The sequence below is a fragment of the Ptychodera flava genome, chromosome 5, assembly GCF_041260155.1.
Source record: "Ptychodera flava strain L36383 chromosome 5, AS_Pfla_20210202, whole genome shotgun sequence".
NCBI classification, from domain to species: domain Eukaryota; kingdom Metazoa; phylum Hemichordata; class Enteropneusta; family Ptychoderidae; genus Ptychodera; species Ptychodera flava.
Window position 1 is genome coordinate 19,373,820 of NC_091932.1, and position 18,704 is coordinate 19,392,523.

At 38.5% G+C, this 18,704-nt stretch overlaps 1 protein-coding gene across 1 annotated transcript in view; it reads left to right on the forward strand.

The window, feature by feature from the left end:
- Nucleotides 1–18,704, forward strand: part of LOC139133561 (gamma-aminobutyric acid type B receptor subunit 1-like) — a 50,924-nt gene that overhangs the window by 19,336 nt on the left and 12,884 nt on the right. The window contains exons 3-4 of the mRNA XM_070700290.1: nt 2,493–2,666; nt 4,036–4,137. Of these exons, the coding sequence (XP_070556391.1) occupies nt 2,493–2,666; nt 4,036–4,137 (276 nt within the window). The remainder of the gene's footprint in view (nt 1–2,492; nt 2,667–4,035; nt 4,138–18,704) is intronic.

Below are 18,704 nucleotides of genomic sequence, written 5' to 3' on the forward strand. Positions count from 1 at the left end.
AAAAATGCTCTTAGAATAAAACTGGTGTTGCAAATCTACTTTCACCTCAATTATGATAATTATGTTATCCTTTATTGAATTGTTTTCTTATTTGTTTGTTTCTTGTTGTTGTTGTTGTTGTTGTTGTTGTTGTTGTTGTTGTTGTTGTTGTTGTCTTCATCATCACCTCCTCCAGCAGCAGCGTCTTGGATACGTTGATATCATTATTACGATATTGCCTTACTGGGTTCTAAATGTGTCTTCTTTTTATACATTAGTCCCACATGTATGTAGCAATCAGTACTGGCAAAAACCGTCAAGAGACGTTAACCAAGGCACGACAAACATAGTATTACAAAAAAAAACCTGACTCCATCAAGGGTTGAATTGTAAATTGTTAACGATGATTTGGTGAATTATGTACAACTCCGTCGTGTCTCCCGGTCCGTATTCCATGCACGCAATTATCTTTTGTATCTCCAGTCAGCCCGGCGGAGATCCAATCAACAGAACCGGTAAGACGTCGCGAGATAAGGATTTCGGTATGCCAAGTTACCTTAGGAAGCCGAGAGTTTTGCGGAGGTAGTTTAAATCTCTCATGCACATTACTATGGAAGATTCTAACGTGTGATGACAGGATTAAGGGCGACTTAATACTCACAAGAAGAGCAATCTACGTTCTCTTTTTTCGCCTACAGCGATTAAAAGAGTCGATAACACGATCGCTACGCGCTCGACAAACCATTGCAACATCTTCTTTGTCCATATTATGAACACCGACAGCGAACAGAAATACCGAAGGCGGCAATTATTGATTGCTTGAGAAGCCAAGTGACAGAAGGAGTGATTCCAACCAATTTTCAATAAGTGGATTTTAAGGGACAATATATAGACAGGGCATCCGCTATCTCTAAATGTTAAGTCCCTGAATAAATAATGATGCGTTTAGTTACGGAAAGATTTCTCCAAGGAGTTGCTTTTAGTCCTGTAAGTTTGTAAGCTGACTAACGAATCCACGGCCCATAGCTTGCAGGAAATAGAAAGAGATACAAAAGCGATTCACATACTACGAGAATTCAAATTACCTCGACGTGAAGCAAATGTGTTAGATTCAATATGAGAGAAACCCGCATGGCTGTGGAAATGAGTGCATTTACAAGTGCTTACCCTATTCTGGCAACTACCCTGCCATGAATAGATCAGCGCATAACTGCAATATCGTGCAAAATAGGAGAAATGTCACAAACCTTTTACACTCCTCATCTTGTTAGAGACCTTTAAAGTTATCAATGGAGCATTTTGACCAAGAAAGCCAATTTTAAGAAGCCATTATAAAGCAACGTGCAGATATATTTCGAGAGAGATGTTGCCAAAATTGGTACTAATATCATCAAGTGACGATAAAATTTATTAAAGCTGACGATTTTCACGTTGAAATATCACATCAATTTGGCATTTTTAAATACTATGAAGAATTGCTACCCGTTCAACAATTTTTTCCAAGATACTTCCCTTCAACAAATTTTCCCTGAGGTGGTAAGTAGTCGCTTCTTGGAGAACAAATAATGCGCAAAAAGTATTGTTTAAAAGATACCAAGGGACTTTTCTATGATAATCGTCTTTTAGTAATCTTGCTCTGGAGCGCTCCTTTGCTATGACAACAGGAATTATTCTATGATATCGATGCCACTCTATAGCTGATATTGATCCACTCAGTGTTTCACCGCGCAGTCTTGACAAAATTTGATCTTTTCTTTGGTCCACGTGATCGACACACTGCCCATCTGTGCGAACAAGAAGGATCCAATCTTCGTAGACTCTGAATGTCATGGTAAAAAAAAAGACATATCAAAAATTTAGCGAGAGCGCTTTATCGAATATACAGTACTAGAAGCGATACCTTCGATATCGGTGATCGTCCAGCAACTGAAACCAGTTTCTTGTAGGAAATATAATACCCCATAATCTTATTAAGGAAACTTGAAAGGGAAAAATGAGATTTCCGCTAAGGATAATGACAATAATACCTCTGGCTCCATTGCACATCAAAATTCTGTCGAAAGAAGAAAAAAGTAATAATAGATACTACAACTACTCGCTTTTGACGTGTCCGGTGATAAACACTGAAATCCCGTTATCACAATCGACAAAAAGATGTATATCTGGATCTGCGATAACAATTAAAAGTATATATTTTTAACCGCGCATGCGTTAAGTGATATGTAGATTTGTAGTGTCCTAGGGGAAGTCACTTTTCGTGATAACAATTTTCATTGTTTCCTGCTCCCTCGGACGATTTTCCCGGAAACATTTCTTTACAATATTTTCGGACAACCAAACCATGATGACGCGCACTTGCACTTACGATTTTGATGGGCAATTTCATCTTCATCGTGAATCTTCTGTGGCGTGATTATGTACAATTTAATAACTTCAACTCAAATGAATACGAGGCGAAACACGAAAACAGCAAACGCGATTGATAAGTCTTTTCTTTCTCAATTCAACTTTAGTTTTCCTATGGCGCCAGTTCGGCCGCTCTCTCAGACAAGAGCCGGTATCCTCTGTTTTTAAGGACTGCAATGGCTGCTCCAGATAAGCATAATCCTGCTAGGTTGGCCCTCCTAATGCGATTTAATTGGAAGAAGGTGGCGCTTATTACCCAGAATGAGGACCTCTTTACCCAGGTACGTAATTTCCGATCATTGTACCACCTACGCGGTTAGAGGACCCGTTTATTGCCTAACCATCTTAACCCGAAGCGATTTGAATTAAGGTAGAAGGCGCCTCGGGGACAGATATTCGGACTCTTAAATTCTTGTCGGGGGGTGGGGGGGGTTCATTCTATAGCTCTTGATGTGACAAAACGTTTCACCGTCTTAGTTTTCGAAACTATAAAATTTATTTTTTCTCCATGGAGTTAACACAGGGACGGCGGCCATTTTGAATTTCAAATATCGATAAACCTTGGGTAATTTGTTCCTCTAGTACCACGGTGACCCTCGACTTTTATTCTTGATTTTGAAAGGGAATGGTTGAAAAAATTCCTTGAGGAGAGTTTGAGCAAAATTTAGTCTTTCCCTTTCGAGGCGCGAACTACCTTAACTCGGGCCTCTTCCTATGTAAGAAGATATGAGGTATGCTTTATAGTGAAGCCTATGCTGCTCGTGGAAAATGGGACGAATTCGACAAATGAGTGCGTTTTCATGTCTATTATTTTTTTGACCCGCGGGGTAGAAGAAACGCAACATTGGTGTCGATCGTATGTCAAGCATTCTTCTTTCTAATGAGGTGTGCGGAACTTATCGAAAAGGCAGTTTTGGATCAATTACACTGCCGTGACGTCATACTCGATTCGTCTCATGGGAGGCACACCTTTGCTGAACGATGCTCAAAAATTCCATATATAGATGATCGTATATCGTTATCTGCCACTAAAACAAAGTGTATTCAGAGCGTGTCGTAACAGTCCATCGCCGACAACACTTTCTCACTTTCGTTCTCATCTTCTAGCAAGATTTGAATATTTCTTGGGATTATTGGATGGCAATGAAAGGTCAAAGAAATAAAAGGGTTCACTTGTTTCTTCATTAATATGACACCATTTTAGCACATGTTTTGATCGAAATGCTGAGTCAGAGGTCAATTCTTTCTGTGACACAAGTGTTGATAATGAAATAAAATAAAACACTTCAAACCATTCAATTATCGAGCTAGTTCCAATTCACTGTCTCTCAAACTATGATAGTTTGGGCGACTTCTCAGTTTTACTTTGGTGAACAAGCAGAGTAACGCGTGCGCAGTGCTAACACTGTACTCCGATACTCTGCAAATCACCGACTATAACTGAAGAGGCAGCAACTGACAATGAAGTCATGGCCAACAGAAAGCAAGATTTTAAATTTACATCGAACGACGTTGTCCCTGTTTCCAGGAAATTTTACACTTAATAGAAATCTGTAGTATTTCAGTTGCTCCTGTGGCATCTAACTCCTTCGCAGAAGTAATTGTATTGTATAGGCCTAATGCTTTTCGAATACTCCTCTTCAATTACAGACGGTGAAGGCGTTATTAGTGGACTTGGAGGAAAATGGCATTGACGTTTTGACGAACGAATTGTTTGACCTTGATCCTAGCGCCTCTCTCGCAAATATAAAGGTAACAACTTCTTGATATTCAACCGAAATGAAAGCCCAAGAAAGCCATACGATTGTGCGCACTGTCGGGCGGGGTGAGGGGGGGGGGGGTAACAAACAGCACAGTTCAAAGGACCAAAGCCATTGCATGTACATTGCATTGACATGTGGGATGTGTAGGTGGGATCTCCTTGTTCATAAACAGTGTTTTTCTAAGTAAAGTTTTTCCTGAAGCGAGTAAAATAGCTAAAAAAATTCAATGTTACATCGCTTATCACGGGAAATAATTAACATCTTCCGATTCTCTCTTATGTATATAATGCCTCTCAAGTTGGTTGTATGGAACGCATAGTACGTTCGTTTCGACGATTCTGAGCCCTGAAGTGTATTTAAGGTAGTATATGCGCCTCGAAAGTGAAAGATTTAAACTTTTGTTCAAACTTTCCTTACGAAGTCTCCCGACCATTCTCTTTCGAAATCAAGAATAAAAATCGGGGGTCACCGTGCAAATTTTGCGGTACTAGAGAAATAACTCAAAATTTACCGATATTTGAAATTCAAAATGGCCGCCATCCCTGTGTTAACTCTATGGAGAAAAAATAAAATTTTCAAAATTCGAAAAACTAATCCCGTGAAAAGTTTTCTTACACCAAGAGCTTTAAAATGAATACCCACAAGTGATATATCGGAAAAGAATTATGAAAGTCTGAGAGTCAAAATATCTGTCCCGAGCCGTATTCTACCTTAACCTTTTTCGAATCATTGACTGCATGAAATATGCAATAGAGTAGCTTTCGGTAGGTCAAGATTTAGGAACATCATCTTTTTTGCTATGTTTTTCCCGTGACACTCAAAATTGCTGCGGTTTTTTATTCTATTAATTCTTTGAAGACATCTTCGTTATTGCTACGCTATCCCGGTAATGCTTTGCACCCATTTAATGACAGAAACCAGCTTCATTAATTATTGTATGATTTTTTCAAGCGATAAAATCGTTACAATAGCAGTTTAAGGTAAAGAAAAATGCCTTATATTTGGATCGAAATGAAAAATACAACAGCCATCGAAGCAGCGTCATGGCTTGTGTCACAGGTCACTGTACTTGCAGAATGTAAGGAGCGGTGATGTTGAACCTGAAGATATTCTGTTCTCAATACAATTCAACGTAGGGGCATCGTAGACACGACGAAGTAAACGAACAATAGTGTCTTAAATCTATAGTTCAAATGAACCATTATCAACCATAAAAAGTGCGCTTGCGCTTTGAATCAAAATTTCCGCTCATACTCTGCGGCTGGCGGGCTCGGCCCTAATGTGATACTACTGTAGTCTTAATTTCCTATCCCATATCAAATTGTCGGCGTATCTAATAGACTATAAGGGCCTCCTGGCGTTGAAGGGAGACCAGTTGAGATCACGGCAGTAGAGATTAAGATAGAGAGATGTGAATGAATACGTCATCATTCTCGGCACTCTCTCATCGTGCTTTGATGGTGTCACCCCCGGGGGGTACTCTTGATATTTTCATATGGGGGTGTGCTTCCCGAATTGAAAACACCTATACGCATTACATTTCAAAAGTATGACCCATTGATAAGGATTTTTTGACAAATTTTTGGAATTTTCATCTTTATTCTGTTAGATGTGAGTGTGTTTTTCTAAAGCATGGGACATTTGCTTTGTTATCGACCAATGTTTAGGGTTTTTTTGGATGAAAAATCGACCCTTGTCTAGGGATTTTTTTTTCGGACAAATCGACCAATGCATTGGTATTATTTCGTTAAAAAATGACATATTCGGGCGGCACATATCCCTATACCTTTTATATGGAGTACCCCGGGGATGTCACGTTTCCCTGATGTGTTTTTTGTTTGTTTGCAACGTGAAAAACACACATTTCCAATGATTAAGTTTATGTAGTTTCCGAGAAAAAAATCTGCGCTTAATTAGATTTTTACTAAAAAACCTAAATAGTGAGGTATTCGCGACATGGTTTGTACAATCATCTGACGATGGATCAATCTTTAAACACAGAATACTGAAGTTTGAGCGGCTCGTTCTGTATTGCATATTTACACAACCTGTACTAGTGCTTGCCGTAGTACGTGCGATTGCCTGTTACACACAGACATAAAGCGAGAGCGCAAAGCAATTTCGGTCATAGGGAAAGTATGCGTTTTGCACGATAGTTAAGTAATACCAAGCCCTTATACTGGAGATGATGCTTTTATATCACTTTGTATCACAATAATGAATATTTGAATTTTTGAAAGTTTAATTCGTGTTTGAGTCGCCATAACATTACATCGTGAATATATATCAATGCAATTTGCGTAAAAGACACATTGGCGTACTCAATTTCTTATACAAATTTTTCGATATTGACGAGCAAAGACGGGGTTTGAGAGTGATCCCTAAAACCCTTTCCAGGTCGAACTTGAAGAATGAAGATATAGTATGTTCTGACGATAAGCTACTTTTCTTATTCATGCGACGTAACTTAATAGGGGTGTAATCAAAAGGCACTTTGTTTTGATGATGTCTATGTCCATGATTCGCAGTTATCCCATTCGAGATTGCGCGAATATCACTAATTCATGGCATTGTTGACCTCAGCAATACATTTACAAGTAGCATACATATGATAACGATATTTTGGACTATGGATCTCGTTTCAATCCCAATTAAGCGGCAGTTCTCAATCCCTGCTTCTCACATAAGTGGCTGTTGACATTGATCGTTTATGGAAGGGTCATCCTCGGTTCTCTTTTGAAAGTTGTGTTCAGCTAACCTATTTGTTCAGAGATGAAGTTGATAAGAAACCTGCCTCTTTATTACGTCTTTCGGCGTCTTAATTTTAACAGTCGAAACTGGAGGTCAAGAAGCCTCTAGACTATCAGCTCAGAGGCTTTTGAAAGATCTTGTCAACTCTACTTTATTTCACATTGCAAACCTTGAAGCCATGTTCATTTCATTCAAATGATCTGTGGCGGAGGTAACTCATTTGTTTTCAAGATCTTACATCAATCCTGCATCAAGGGATCATATATATGAGCTAAGATTTACATGGAGTGCCATACCACCTACAATTTCTACATCACAATTAGTGATTGAACCGTCATTAAGGTACATATCAAAGAAGCTCATAAATTATCGCGATTAATTAAGTTACTTTCGACAGCAAGCACGGAAAATGCAGTAGGTGTTTCAGAGGAAATCGCTGCCAATAAGGTTTGTGAGTGCTGTGTACGCAGATTGACTTATGATCGAGATCCTATCGTGTTTTCATCATTGATATCACATTTGATGTTCCGAAGTCAGTGACCGTCAAGTGTATGGAGCTTTATGTAGCATTGATGTAAGGTATTAAGAAAATTTTGGAGGAACGAGTTATCTTCGCAACAGTGCCACAGTAACAGAAACAGGACTAAGAATAAAATAATGCTTTCACAGCCATATTTGACGTTATTCAGCTGCCAATAGCGTCGTCGCAGACTACAGCAATGTTGCCATAACCCAATTTTGTTCTATGATATGAATGAAATTATTACATCAGTGAGGCGATTCAGGAAGGACCAAACCGTATTTTATTCACGTTTCCTCTTCATTTCTTCAAATCATCGTTATCCCCTGACTCCAGTTATCACCTGACTGAAATAGACTAACCACACCAAGTTTCAACGGTGTATACTTCATCCGATCGAAACTGCTTGATAATTAACAGCCCCGGAGTTCTAATGCACATCCGATGAATGAGTCATATATAAAGGCAACCACCTGAGACCTATCTGTGGAGGAACAGATAGTTTCGAGATTTCCTGTTCTGTATTGATTGTTTTTCTCGGCTCTTTTAAGGGAATGGTCAGATAAACATGATATAGAAAAATGGCAATTCAGATAATAATAACATTTCCTTGCTGATACAATTAAGATGTCATTTTTCCAACCTGCGTTTTTCCAGACAGTGAAATGGATATTCATCGCAAAATTATAGGCTCTCTGAGATCGCACTCAAACTTGAGCCATTTTATCTTGCCTAATGTATCTAAGGCCATGGTTTAGGTCGCCTCAGTCGTTTATGACCCGAAGTAAAAACCATCACTTGGTGTTAGCATTTGCTTAAATGTGTACACAGTAAAGAAATGTTTGCATTATGCCATCCCTTATTCCATGCCATCCATACTTATCCCGTCTTTTTTCATTATCTTTGATATAAATGTTTGGTATCCATGTGTCGATGTGTTCTCCTAGGGTCATTCCATTATTGAATCTTTTATTTAATGGTTATGCGCCAAATCACATTAGTTTTCATTCTAACTTCACAAGCTCCAAGTACTTACCCTCTTGGGTTTCTTGTGGTACAACATTTCCACATTTATCCGTTGCCTCTCAGAGGGCATATTGGCGTCATCCACATTTCCGGTCTCTTGATATAAATTCCGTATTTGAGAGGATATCGCTATCACTGCTGTCGAGTACCATGGCAGCAAAAATTATTTATCACGTTTTCGAATGTCCTTTAAGGTAATTTGGCACCATTTTCGCAATAAAGGTATTCTTAGTTATAATCGTACAATGCACTGTTCTTGTGCAATTTGAAAGCTTGTTTGACATGCAAAATAATTATGTTTTTGAATAGATTCAATGCTTTCAACATGATTCTTTGATATTGAATTGAAAGTAGGAGCATTGTATTCTACAATCTGTCGAACATAAGCATAATGCTTAAATGGCGAAACGTTTGCATCAGTAAGAATTTTGAAATTCCGCTAATGAATAACAAAACCAAACGTGCAATTTGCCTCGATCACACTTTGATCAACGTGGTCCCACTTCTGATATTTACAACCGACTTCCAATTAGATGACCACTCCCGCTTAATGATTTATTTACAGTCATCAATATTGTGAACCCTTGTGTAAAGCTTACAATCATCTGCAAAAAGTAATGAGCTGTTATATAATGCTAGAGGAAGGTCGTTTCATGCCCGCCAGAAATGCAGTATTATTGTTGACAGATGAGCTCTGCTGTGGGCTTATAATGCAGATGTCTATAATCAACACTGGATATTTCGTTAATACAAGTTGTAAAAAAACATGACGAGTCGAGCAAGAGGCTTTTCGACATGATTTTGAGAGTAGAACGGGAAAGTGTATTTCACAGACAAAAGCTGTCTGAAACATAGATCCAAGGGCAAAATTGAGAGAGCTGTTGAACAGCGGTAAGTCGCATTAGGAAAGTGCTTGATGGAGGACCTTGCAATGATACACCAGCTGATTCCGTGCTGAATGCACAGATATCAGATAGAGTCAATGTGCAGTACTCCCACTACGCCACCAAAGACGGAGTTCATCCTCTGGCCGTTTGTAGGGACTCAGCTACTGTACAGGCAAATTCATAGTAACGGGAAAGATCGCAAAAAAGAGAAAAAAAACAAGATTTTTTGCGGCAAAATCCATGCCAATATAATCAAATCATCTCAGATTTCCACCAATTATATTTCAAAGGAACATCCATCTTCTACGCTCTTCATGTAATTATGTTGATTTCGGCATAGCCGTGTAAATTTCTCCGCGTTTGACAGACGACTTTGAACATATTGTGCTATGCATAGCGGGAACGATGTAAAGATCTTTCAGTGTCAATGAAAATCTGCCACTTGGCGAATGCCATTCAACTGATCCCAATTAGATTATCACCAAAATAAAATCTCTCTGCTTAACCTTTCAAACACGCAAACGGTGAATTCAAATCGGAACAAAATTACCGCTGGGAAAAGCACAGAGCCTTACGGTATACCATCATTATAGAAATGGTTCTGATACAATTTGCGCAAATCTCCGCTCCAAATGAATATTTCATAGTGAATGAACATTCTGAAAACACGCAAAGTCTAGAATCTCCGGAGAGGGCTAAAACGTGCGAGCGTGAAGAGTGTCATACTATTATCATGTCCGTTAATTTGATATCTCTGCTCTGAATCCCCGCTGTAGATTAATCGTATCGTCTTTTTGAATTATGAATTGTTGGGCACTACGGCATTTTCGAACTGTTAATTGATTTCCGGCGGTGGTAATGGCAAGGCTGTGTCGGATATAAACACATCCTATCTCCCCAAGGGTCATTGTTTTTTGCGCATACAACAAACAGATTCCATATATCTGAAGCCAAAAAAGGTACTCGACTCTACAGGGTTTACATTGCTGAGGCAGTAGCACAAATTCCATAATTTTCTCGTAGTTTATTTATATGTACTGTCACCGTTACAATCAATACTTCGCAGAAACCCCGTTGTTGCAAATGATAAATGATGTCTTAAGGTACATTCGACTGTAACGGGTACACACCGTCACCAAAGCTCTTCCGCAATTATGGCGGGCAGTCAACGCCATAAAATCTCATTTCCTTAGACTTTCCATCATTATTGTAAAATGAGTGACGTATACCTGTCGAAATGCTGAACAGGCAGTTTCATGAGGCAAGTAAACTATCTACGTATACGCTATTCGTCGTACTCATAGCATGTCGACGAAGAAATCCACGAGTCTTGTCTGGCAGCATACGTACCTGCGACAAGGCTTAGTCAAGTCACTCGATGAGGTGTAGACGAATGTGTAGGGATAAAATAGAGCAAAGAGTCTGGGGGAAAATGAGGAGTTAGGTTACTTATTGCACATGCCAGTGTGTCACAGCGCAGCGCGCCATTCATTGTTAGAGACCGAGATAGTGGTTTCCGTCAATGTCAACTTTTTTACAGCTGCCAAAACAATAAAGAGCCAAAAAACAGACAGAATACATACACCTACACAGACATTAGACGACAACGTCTAACAGTGACATATAGACAATACAAATTAACAAGCAGAGCAGAGCTTGTTAGTTCTAGAATACACGGAATATTATCTCACAATAGTTAGAGTCTGAAATGTTATTCTGAATTGTCTTCCAAAGGGCATTCTCAATTGCAATGTAACCTTTTCTGAAGTGAATTATCCCGTTAACTGCTGAATAATTTCAAGAAATACTGAGTTTTTTCATAGTGGTCTTACGCAAGTAGTTAGAAATGAGCGTATCGTTTACAGGGAAGATATCGACGAGAAATGTTTAGTATTTACTTGAATTATATTGTTTAATGTCAATTGCAGCTTCGATTTAGTTGAGCCTCGTCTGCACATGAATCATTAATTCGCCATTTTCATAATTAGGCCATTTCTCAAATTTACTCAAGCCAACATGATGATTCTATGCACATACTTTGAGCTTCCCATTATAGTGACTGCGTTGAGTGTTTGGTTGGATTTGATTTTCTTTGCCACTGCACTGTCTCCCTAAAACTTACCAATTGGCCACGGTGTCCACTCAAGTCTCACTTTGTTTAGCAGGTCGGAGGAGGCAGGTCGTCTGCTATACGTGTTCAAATATTCAAACATAACCATTAGTAAATTAGATTGTTCAGAGAGTGTAGCAAACACTTCATTTGACAGAGATTACAGCACAGTGGCTAGAAACCTCTTGTGTACCTAATATCAATTATTACTGGCAATTTCAACACTGAGAAGCCAACTTTCTGCCTCAAAAAATAGTACAATAAAGTTCATTCAAATTGATAGTCAATTTAGCTAAACATTTCAACCGCTCAATGCCAAACGTGTGACCTATGAATATGTTCTAGATATACATACTGTCATCAACGACTGGCCTCCTTGCCCATTCACTGGCTTAACAGTGTATATTCAGGGGTAATTATATGCTACAGTGTTCATTACTCTAATTGTGTCCCCTTCTAGAAGAGGGCGCCTTGGATAGATTTTGCTCTGTAGTATCAATTCAAATAAACTTGCCAGTGGGCTCTGCTAATTTGTGTTATTTATCTCGATGGCCGTCGGTGATAGGGGGTTTGTACTTCAATAGTCGAGACATATCTTTGTTCGATGCACATTCTGAAAAGATGTGCAATGGAATCGTTAGTATTAGTAGATTTCACATGATTGTCCTTTCCAATTTCTGATCGGATGAAGATTTCTGTTCATATAAGAAGTATTCACTGAACTGGTTTAAGCTCCTGGCCAGTAACTGCAACTCTTTAGACTCAATATTTAGACTCAATATTTTAAATATAATATTATGTGGAAATACATCTAGTGTGTTGATGTTGATGACAGTGAAATGTCTGTCCGCGCTGCAAGTAAATCGTGAACAGCTTGCCGTTTTCTAGAGTACATTGAACGTAACCGATGTTGTTGATTCATGGAACCAAAAGTGCTGTCAAAGGCTACAGTGAAATTCATTTTGGATTTAAGGTAGTATGCGCCTCGAAAGTGAAGACTTAGACTTTTCCGACAAAACTTTCCTAAACGAAACTTTGAGTAATACTCTTACCAAATCTAAAATACAATTGAGAGTCACAGTCCAAATTTTGGTACTATAGAGAGACAAGTTGCCTAACATTTACCCATATGTGAAATTCAAAATGGCCGCCATCCCTGTGTTAACTCTATGGGACAAACTAAATTTTCGAATTTCGAAAAACTAAGCCGATGGAAAGTTTTTGTTACACCAAAAGCTTTAAAATGAACCCCCACAAGTGGCATATCAAAAACAGAATTGTAAAGAATTGAGTGTCCAAATATCTGTCCCCGAGGCGCGTTCTACCCTAAATTCAACACTAATAAAGAATAAGGTCGAATAAATGGAATCCACTCAAAAACGTTTCCTAAGATTTTTGCATGTCAAACGAGGCAGATTTGCACAAAGATAGAGTATGGTGTAATTGAAACTATGAAGCACTGCCAAGAGACACTTTTGCCTTTTTTTGAAAAATGTCTGTCTTTCATCATATTTTATTTGTACAGATTGAGTTTCATTTTCATTGTTCATCATCTGTCAGCAAAGAACAAAGATTCAATTCATGCACCGTACAACCGTGAGGATGTTATTAAGCTGTATGATTGGCATTCCGTGCATGTTGGATAAAATTAAAGTCAAGTAGCACAAAAGACGGCGCTTTATATCGTGTACATTGGTCATGCCCAGCTCGTAATATCCAATAAAAAACCTGGAGATTTGTTCCGAACCGTTGCTTTGTATCTCCACGGTCTAGACTTTCACCGCACTTTCAGTTACTGCATTCATGTAATTTAAAGGACATTTTCAAGTTTTACGAAGAGTCTCTGCCACCTCTTGCCTAACATATCCCACTGCTGTACGGGCGGTGGAGGGGACCGATGTACGGACAAACCCCTGGTGCAACACGAAGCATGCGCAATTGATACGTTTGATATTGTGCCGGAACTGACTGTCTGACCTAAGCTGATTTCAGATTTTATTGGAACGAGAAGTTGATTTTTGATCTAGTACTTCGTGAATATGTTACTGGAGAAGGACTGCTCAATGACAAAAAATTCTGTACGTTATTGCACATAAATCGTGCAAGTGCATACCGACATGAACCCCATGTACAACAGTGGTGGGTATATTATTGCAAAGCGTAGCGTCGTCATCAAAAAAGTTTTGTTACGGTGTTATGCTAATTGCCGCCATTGGCAATTCAGTTCGGTTGAGATCTGCTTTGTGAAGGCGAACATCGATCTCAGTGGGCGTCCGTTGTTGTTGTTTGCGCTCAAATGCAGCGCAATAATTGTTTTTAAGAATCCACAGGCAGACAGAAGAGCTTTTGTGAATGGTCTTCTTATCCACCGTCAGTGATTGCTTGTCTTCGAAAAAGAACCAATTACCTTCGGAATACTCTTTTAGCCCTTTTTGTTGCTTGTTGCTTCATCTTGCTTTAAGTTAGTTCTTGAATTCAATGAAATGACAAGAACTTAAGAGGTCCTTTTAGAGTGAAGATGCGCATTTGTTTAAAGCATTACCAGGGACATAATTATCATTTATTTATTTTATTTTTTATTTATTTATTATTTACACTTTTACTGAGCGGCCGAGTTACTGAAATAGTAATTTTCATCGGGGCTCATACAATTTTCGAAAAATTAAAGGAAAAAAATACATCTGTCAATACAAGAAAGCAAAAGTATACTAAAGGGGAACATTTCTTTTAACATATTCTTTCAGTTTACATTTGAATGTGTACAGACTAGTCAAAGTTTTCACTTCACTCGGTAATGAATTCCAAACTTTCGTGGCACGGAAATGAAAACTACGTTGCCCAGTGCCTAAAACACATCTTGGTACATGACAATTCTCACGTGCAGTAGAGCGTGTAAATAATCATGAACATTACTTTGTGGAGTAAATAAATTATATAAATATTGTGGAGCATAACCATTCATACATTTGAAACTTAAAAGTGCCATGAAATAAAAAATTCTCTGTCTAATCGACATAACGTTGAATGTAGAAAATAAAGCATCTGAGGGAAAATCAATTGACAACTCAAAAAGTGTGCGTAACGCCCGTTTTTGAAGAGTATAAACTTTGTCAAGATTAGTTGCCGTTGCATTACCCCAACAACACAACAATAATCTAAAGTACTCTGTATGAGACCATGATATAAGATAATACGACTATCAAAAGGGATATATCGACGTAATCTGCGCAGTAAACCAATTCGTTGACTAAGTTTTTTGCATAAATTACCTATATGGACGTTCCATGATAACGTTTCATCAAGTGTTACCCCTAAAATTCCACCACATTGTACTTGAGGATAAAAGTGTCAGCAACCTGTACAGATAATGAACTGTGAGTTTCATTCAGACGACTGCGCTTAGAATGGGTTGTAATCAGAAGGCATTTCGATTTCCTGGCATTAATTCGCATATGATTCGTAGTAATCCAATTTGAAATAGGAGTGATATCTTTTCGTATTGCATCGTTAACATCAGTAATGCATTTACCCTTTGCTAACATTGTTTGGTCATCTGCATACATATGTAAAGTAGAAGAATCAACGAATAAAGACATGTCGTTCATAAAGATCATGAATAAAAGAGGGCCTAAAATTGAGCCTTGTGGAACGCCTACTGTAACATCATGTCTAACAGAAATACTACCCATGTAGTCAACAACTTGCTGGCGATTTGCCAGATAAGAGTTAAACCAGTTAACAGTACATTCAGACAATCCGTACAAAGATAGCTTTTTCAATAAAAGGTCATGATCAATAAGGTCAAAGGCCTTGGACAAGTCAAGTAGAATCACGCCATTAAGAAACCCATGATCAATATATTTTTAAAATTTCATCAGTTAAACGGATTAATGCCGTTTGACAGGAGTAGTTCTTTCTGAAACCAGATTGCGTGTCAAAAAGCAAATTAGCAGTAGAAAAGTACCCAAACAATGCATTGTGGACATGTCTTTCCAGTATTTTTGAAAGGGCAGGCAAGATAGAAATAGGACGATAGTTTAACATGTCACAAATATCGCCTGTGCCTTTATAAAGGGGAACAACCCTTGCACACTTAAAAACATTTGGAAAAGTACAATGCTGTAGACTCATATTGAACATGTGAGTGAGACTATTTGAAATTACTGAAGCACCAATTTTTAAAAGCTTGTGATTGACATTATCAATACCTGTAGATTTCGCTTGTAACAATGACAAATAAAAAATCGTACGTAATAGGAGGAATCTTAAAAGTGGGTAAATCAACCAATACACCATGAACAAAGTTTTGTAATCTTTCAAGATTCACAGAATCAATGAGATTGTCTGTATTCTGAGTTAGGCCAACAAAATGACTATTAAACGCATTTGCAATCTCAGAATTGTTATCATAACGTACATGTTCTGATGTGAAAGTAGGGTTCTTATAATTATTTGAATTCGTCAATTGTTATAGACACGCCAAAGCGTAGCAGCATTTGAGTTTCAACAATAATACTCCTGAAGTAATGCAGTTTCGATCGCATAATAAGATGTACAACTTTGTTGCGATTGCTTCTATATTCACTCCAAAGATTGTCAGTTGAACCTAATCTAGCACGCTTGAGACAAAGGTCACGCCTTTTCATAGCGTTTAAAATTTCATTATTTAACCACTTAGGTTGTCTGAAACGTTTAACACGTCTATTTATAACAGGACAGTGTGAGTCACAAATATTGTTAAAAATTGAGATCCAAACATCGAAAGCAAGATTGACGTCATTAATATTATCCAGTAAATACCAAGGGGCATTATGCAAATCACTGATAAACTTATCCTCAGAAAAATATTTAAAAGATCTGTACTTTACAGAGATACGAGAACCAGACTTTCTAAGTCCAACATTCAATTTACGGCTGGTAAGGACTGGAAAATGATCCGATAGACCAATCTTACAAATACTAGTGTTATAAAAATGTTCACGATTTGAAACATAAATGTGATCAAGACACGACTCTGAAGCAGGGCGGGTAATCCCGTCAACAAGTTGATCCATGTTAAACAGAAGACATGACTGGTAAAGTAAATGTTTAATACCTTGATTAGAAAGAAGATCGACATTAAAGTCGCCACACACTACCATTTCCTTCCCCTCAAGAAAGCCTGCTCAAAATTACTTATTATAGCAAGATCTACAGTATGAGTAGTGTCAGGTGGCCGGTAAACTGCAGCCAAAAGAAAAGATCTACACTTGAAAGGCTTAATTTCTATCCACATTATTTCAAGGTTATCGCATTCAAGGTCATTACGTCTTGTGTAAGACAGATTAGACCTGATGTATGAGGCAATGCCTCCACCTGATCTGTGCGATCTGTCTTTTTGTTCCAAATTAAAATCATCAATACTGAGCTCAGAATTGGAGAAATTATCATTTAAAAAGGTTTCAACCAGACACAAGATATCAATAGAAAAAATCTCTAAATTATGATTGAAATTCAGCAAATGTCTGAGTTGTTCAATTTTGTTCGTGATAAGTTGAATGTTCCATGAACAGATCGTCAGGGCATTGCGCTTATGACGAATGATCCTTTGTCTTGAACCGGCATGATCTTCCTTGCCAACGATCTAGTCGCGACGCGAGGTACAGGATTTCTGCTTATGACCGGATTGTCCGCAGTTCCAACATCGGATAGCAACTCCGTGCCGACAAACTCGTTGGATATGACCCTCTTCGCCACACAAATAACATCTAATAATATGTGGTCTCGTATTGTCCGATATTTGCCGGTCGTTGTTATTGTATACATGGGTACGCGGGCGATAGTTATCTCTCGATCGTTGTGCATATCGAGGATACGGTCGAGATTCTTGTCTCATTCCATAATTGTTAAATTGGTTCTTGTCACGGAACCAACCTCTTCTATCAGACATTCCTGGATTAGCACTATTTGTTCTATATTGGCGTTTCGATGCATGGTAGAATTGCGGCGAGTTGCGATTCGTGGGCTTTCGACGAGTCATGAAGAGTGAAGTTAGGTTACCATTGTGTAATAGAACATCAACACCGGAGTATGATAGGTGAACACCATCACGGAGAAAAAGTGAGCGCACGATGGTATTATTTCGATATCGAAACGACAAATCATTGTCGATAAAACAACACCGCTCACGTTCACACAAAGCCGACAATTGGTGGTTTACCTCGTCAATAATACATTGGATCTCTGGATCATCCATACGTGGACAGATGCTAAAACGGACACCTTGCCGTTTGAGATCTGCTTAGTTTCCTTCAGCAATAACTTATAATCGGCCACAATGATTCGGGGCGTTTTTTTCATTTTACAATCATTTGTCCCGACTTCTATGATTATCTCGTGAGGCTGCATAACACCAGTATGAGTATAGAGTTCACGTAGATGTAAGCGTAGTTGATCTGTTGTAATGCCTGGTAGACAGACCACTTTCGAATTGGACGAAGCTTCTCCAATGTCACGAACAATAGAATCGCCAATGAGCAAAGTGTGAACGCTTGGCGATAATGATGGACCAGTGTTATTGCTGGGGGCAGTATGCATTGATGATCCGGTATGTGTTCGAAGTTGATCACCTGTAGGCGGACTTGCAGTCTTCGTATGACGAGAGTCATTCAGCAATTCGTGTACATCTGCTGTCTTTTCTGGAGGTGTGAAAAAGCTGACTTTCTGTGACTGCATATTTTCACGGAGTCTCTTGCATTCATCTTGTAATCTTTCACATTTTTCTCTCGTAAGACCGATTTCATTCATTTTGTCCACTAATTGCGTATTCAAGTCAGCATTCGAAATTTGCAAAGTTCGTACTTCAAGTTTGACATCGTTTAGTTCGGAACGGAACTTAACCACTTCTCTAATTTAATCAGAGTGTTTTAAGGGTTGGCGAAAAGAATATGTTTCTTGCATCAAAACCTACCTATTTAAGATAGCGAATGGTTCATCCCTGCAAGATGTATCTTTTAGTACAACAAAGACTGCTCAAGACGTTACCAGTATTAGCACAGAGAATACCTCCACCGTTGCTACTAAAAATGCTCCTTTTAAAATAATAAATGTTCACATTTGTACTAGTATCTCGAACAAGTGTGTTTTCCTATTTCTCTCTCCTTTCAACGACACTTGTAATAGCAGCTTGTAAACTTTAATTTATTGAAAGCGTGCCATGATTTCTCTTAACACGCGTTTCGACCCAGGTGGACGCTATAACTTGAAGAGGTGTCCACAAGAAC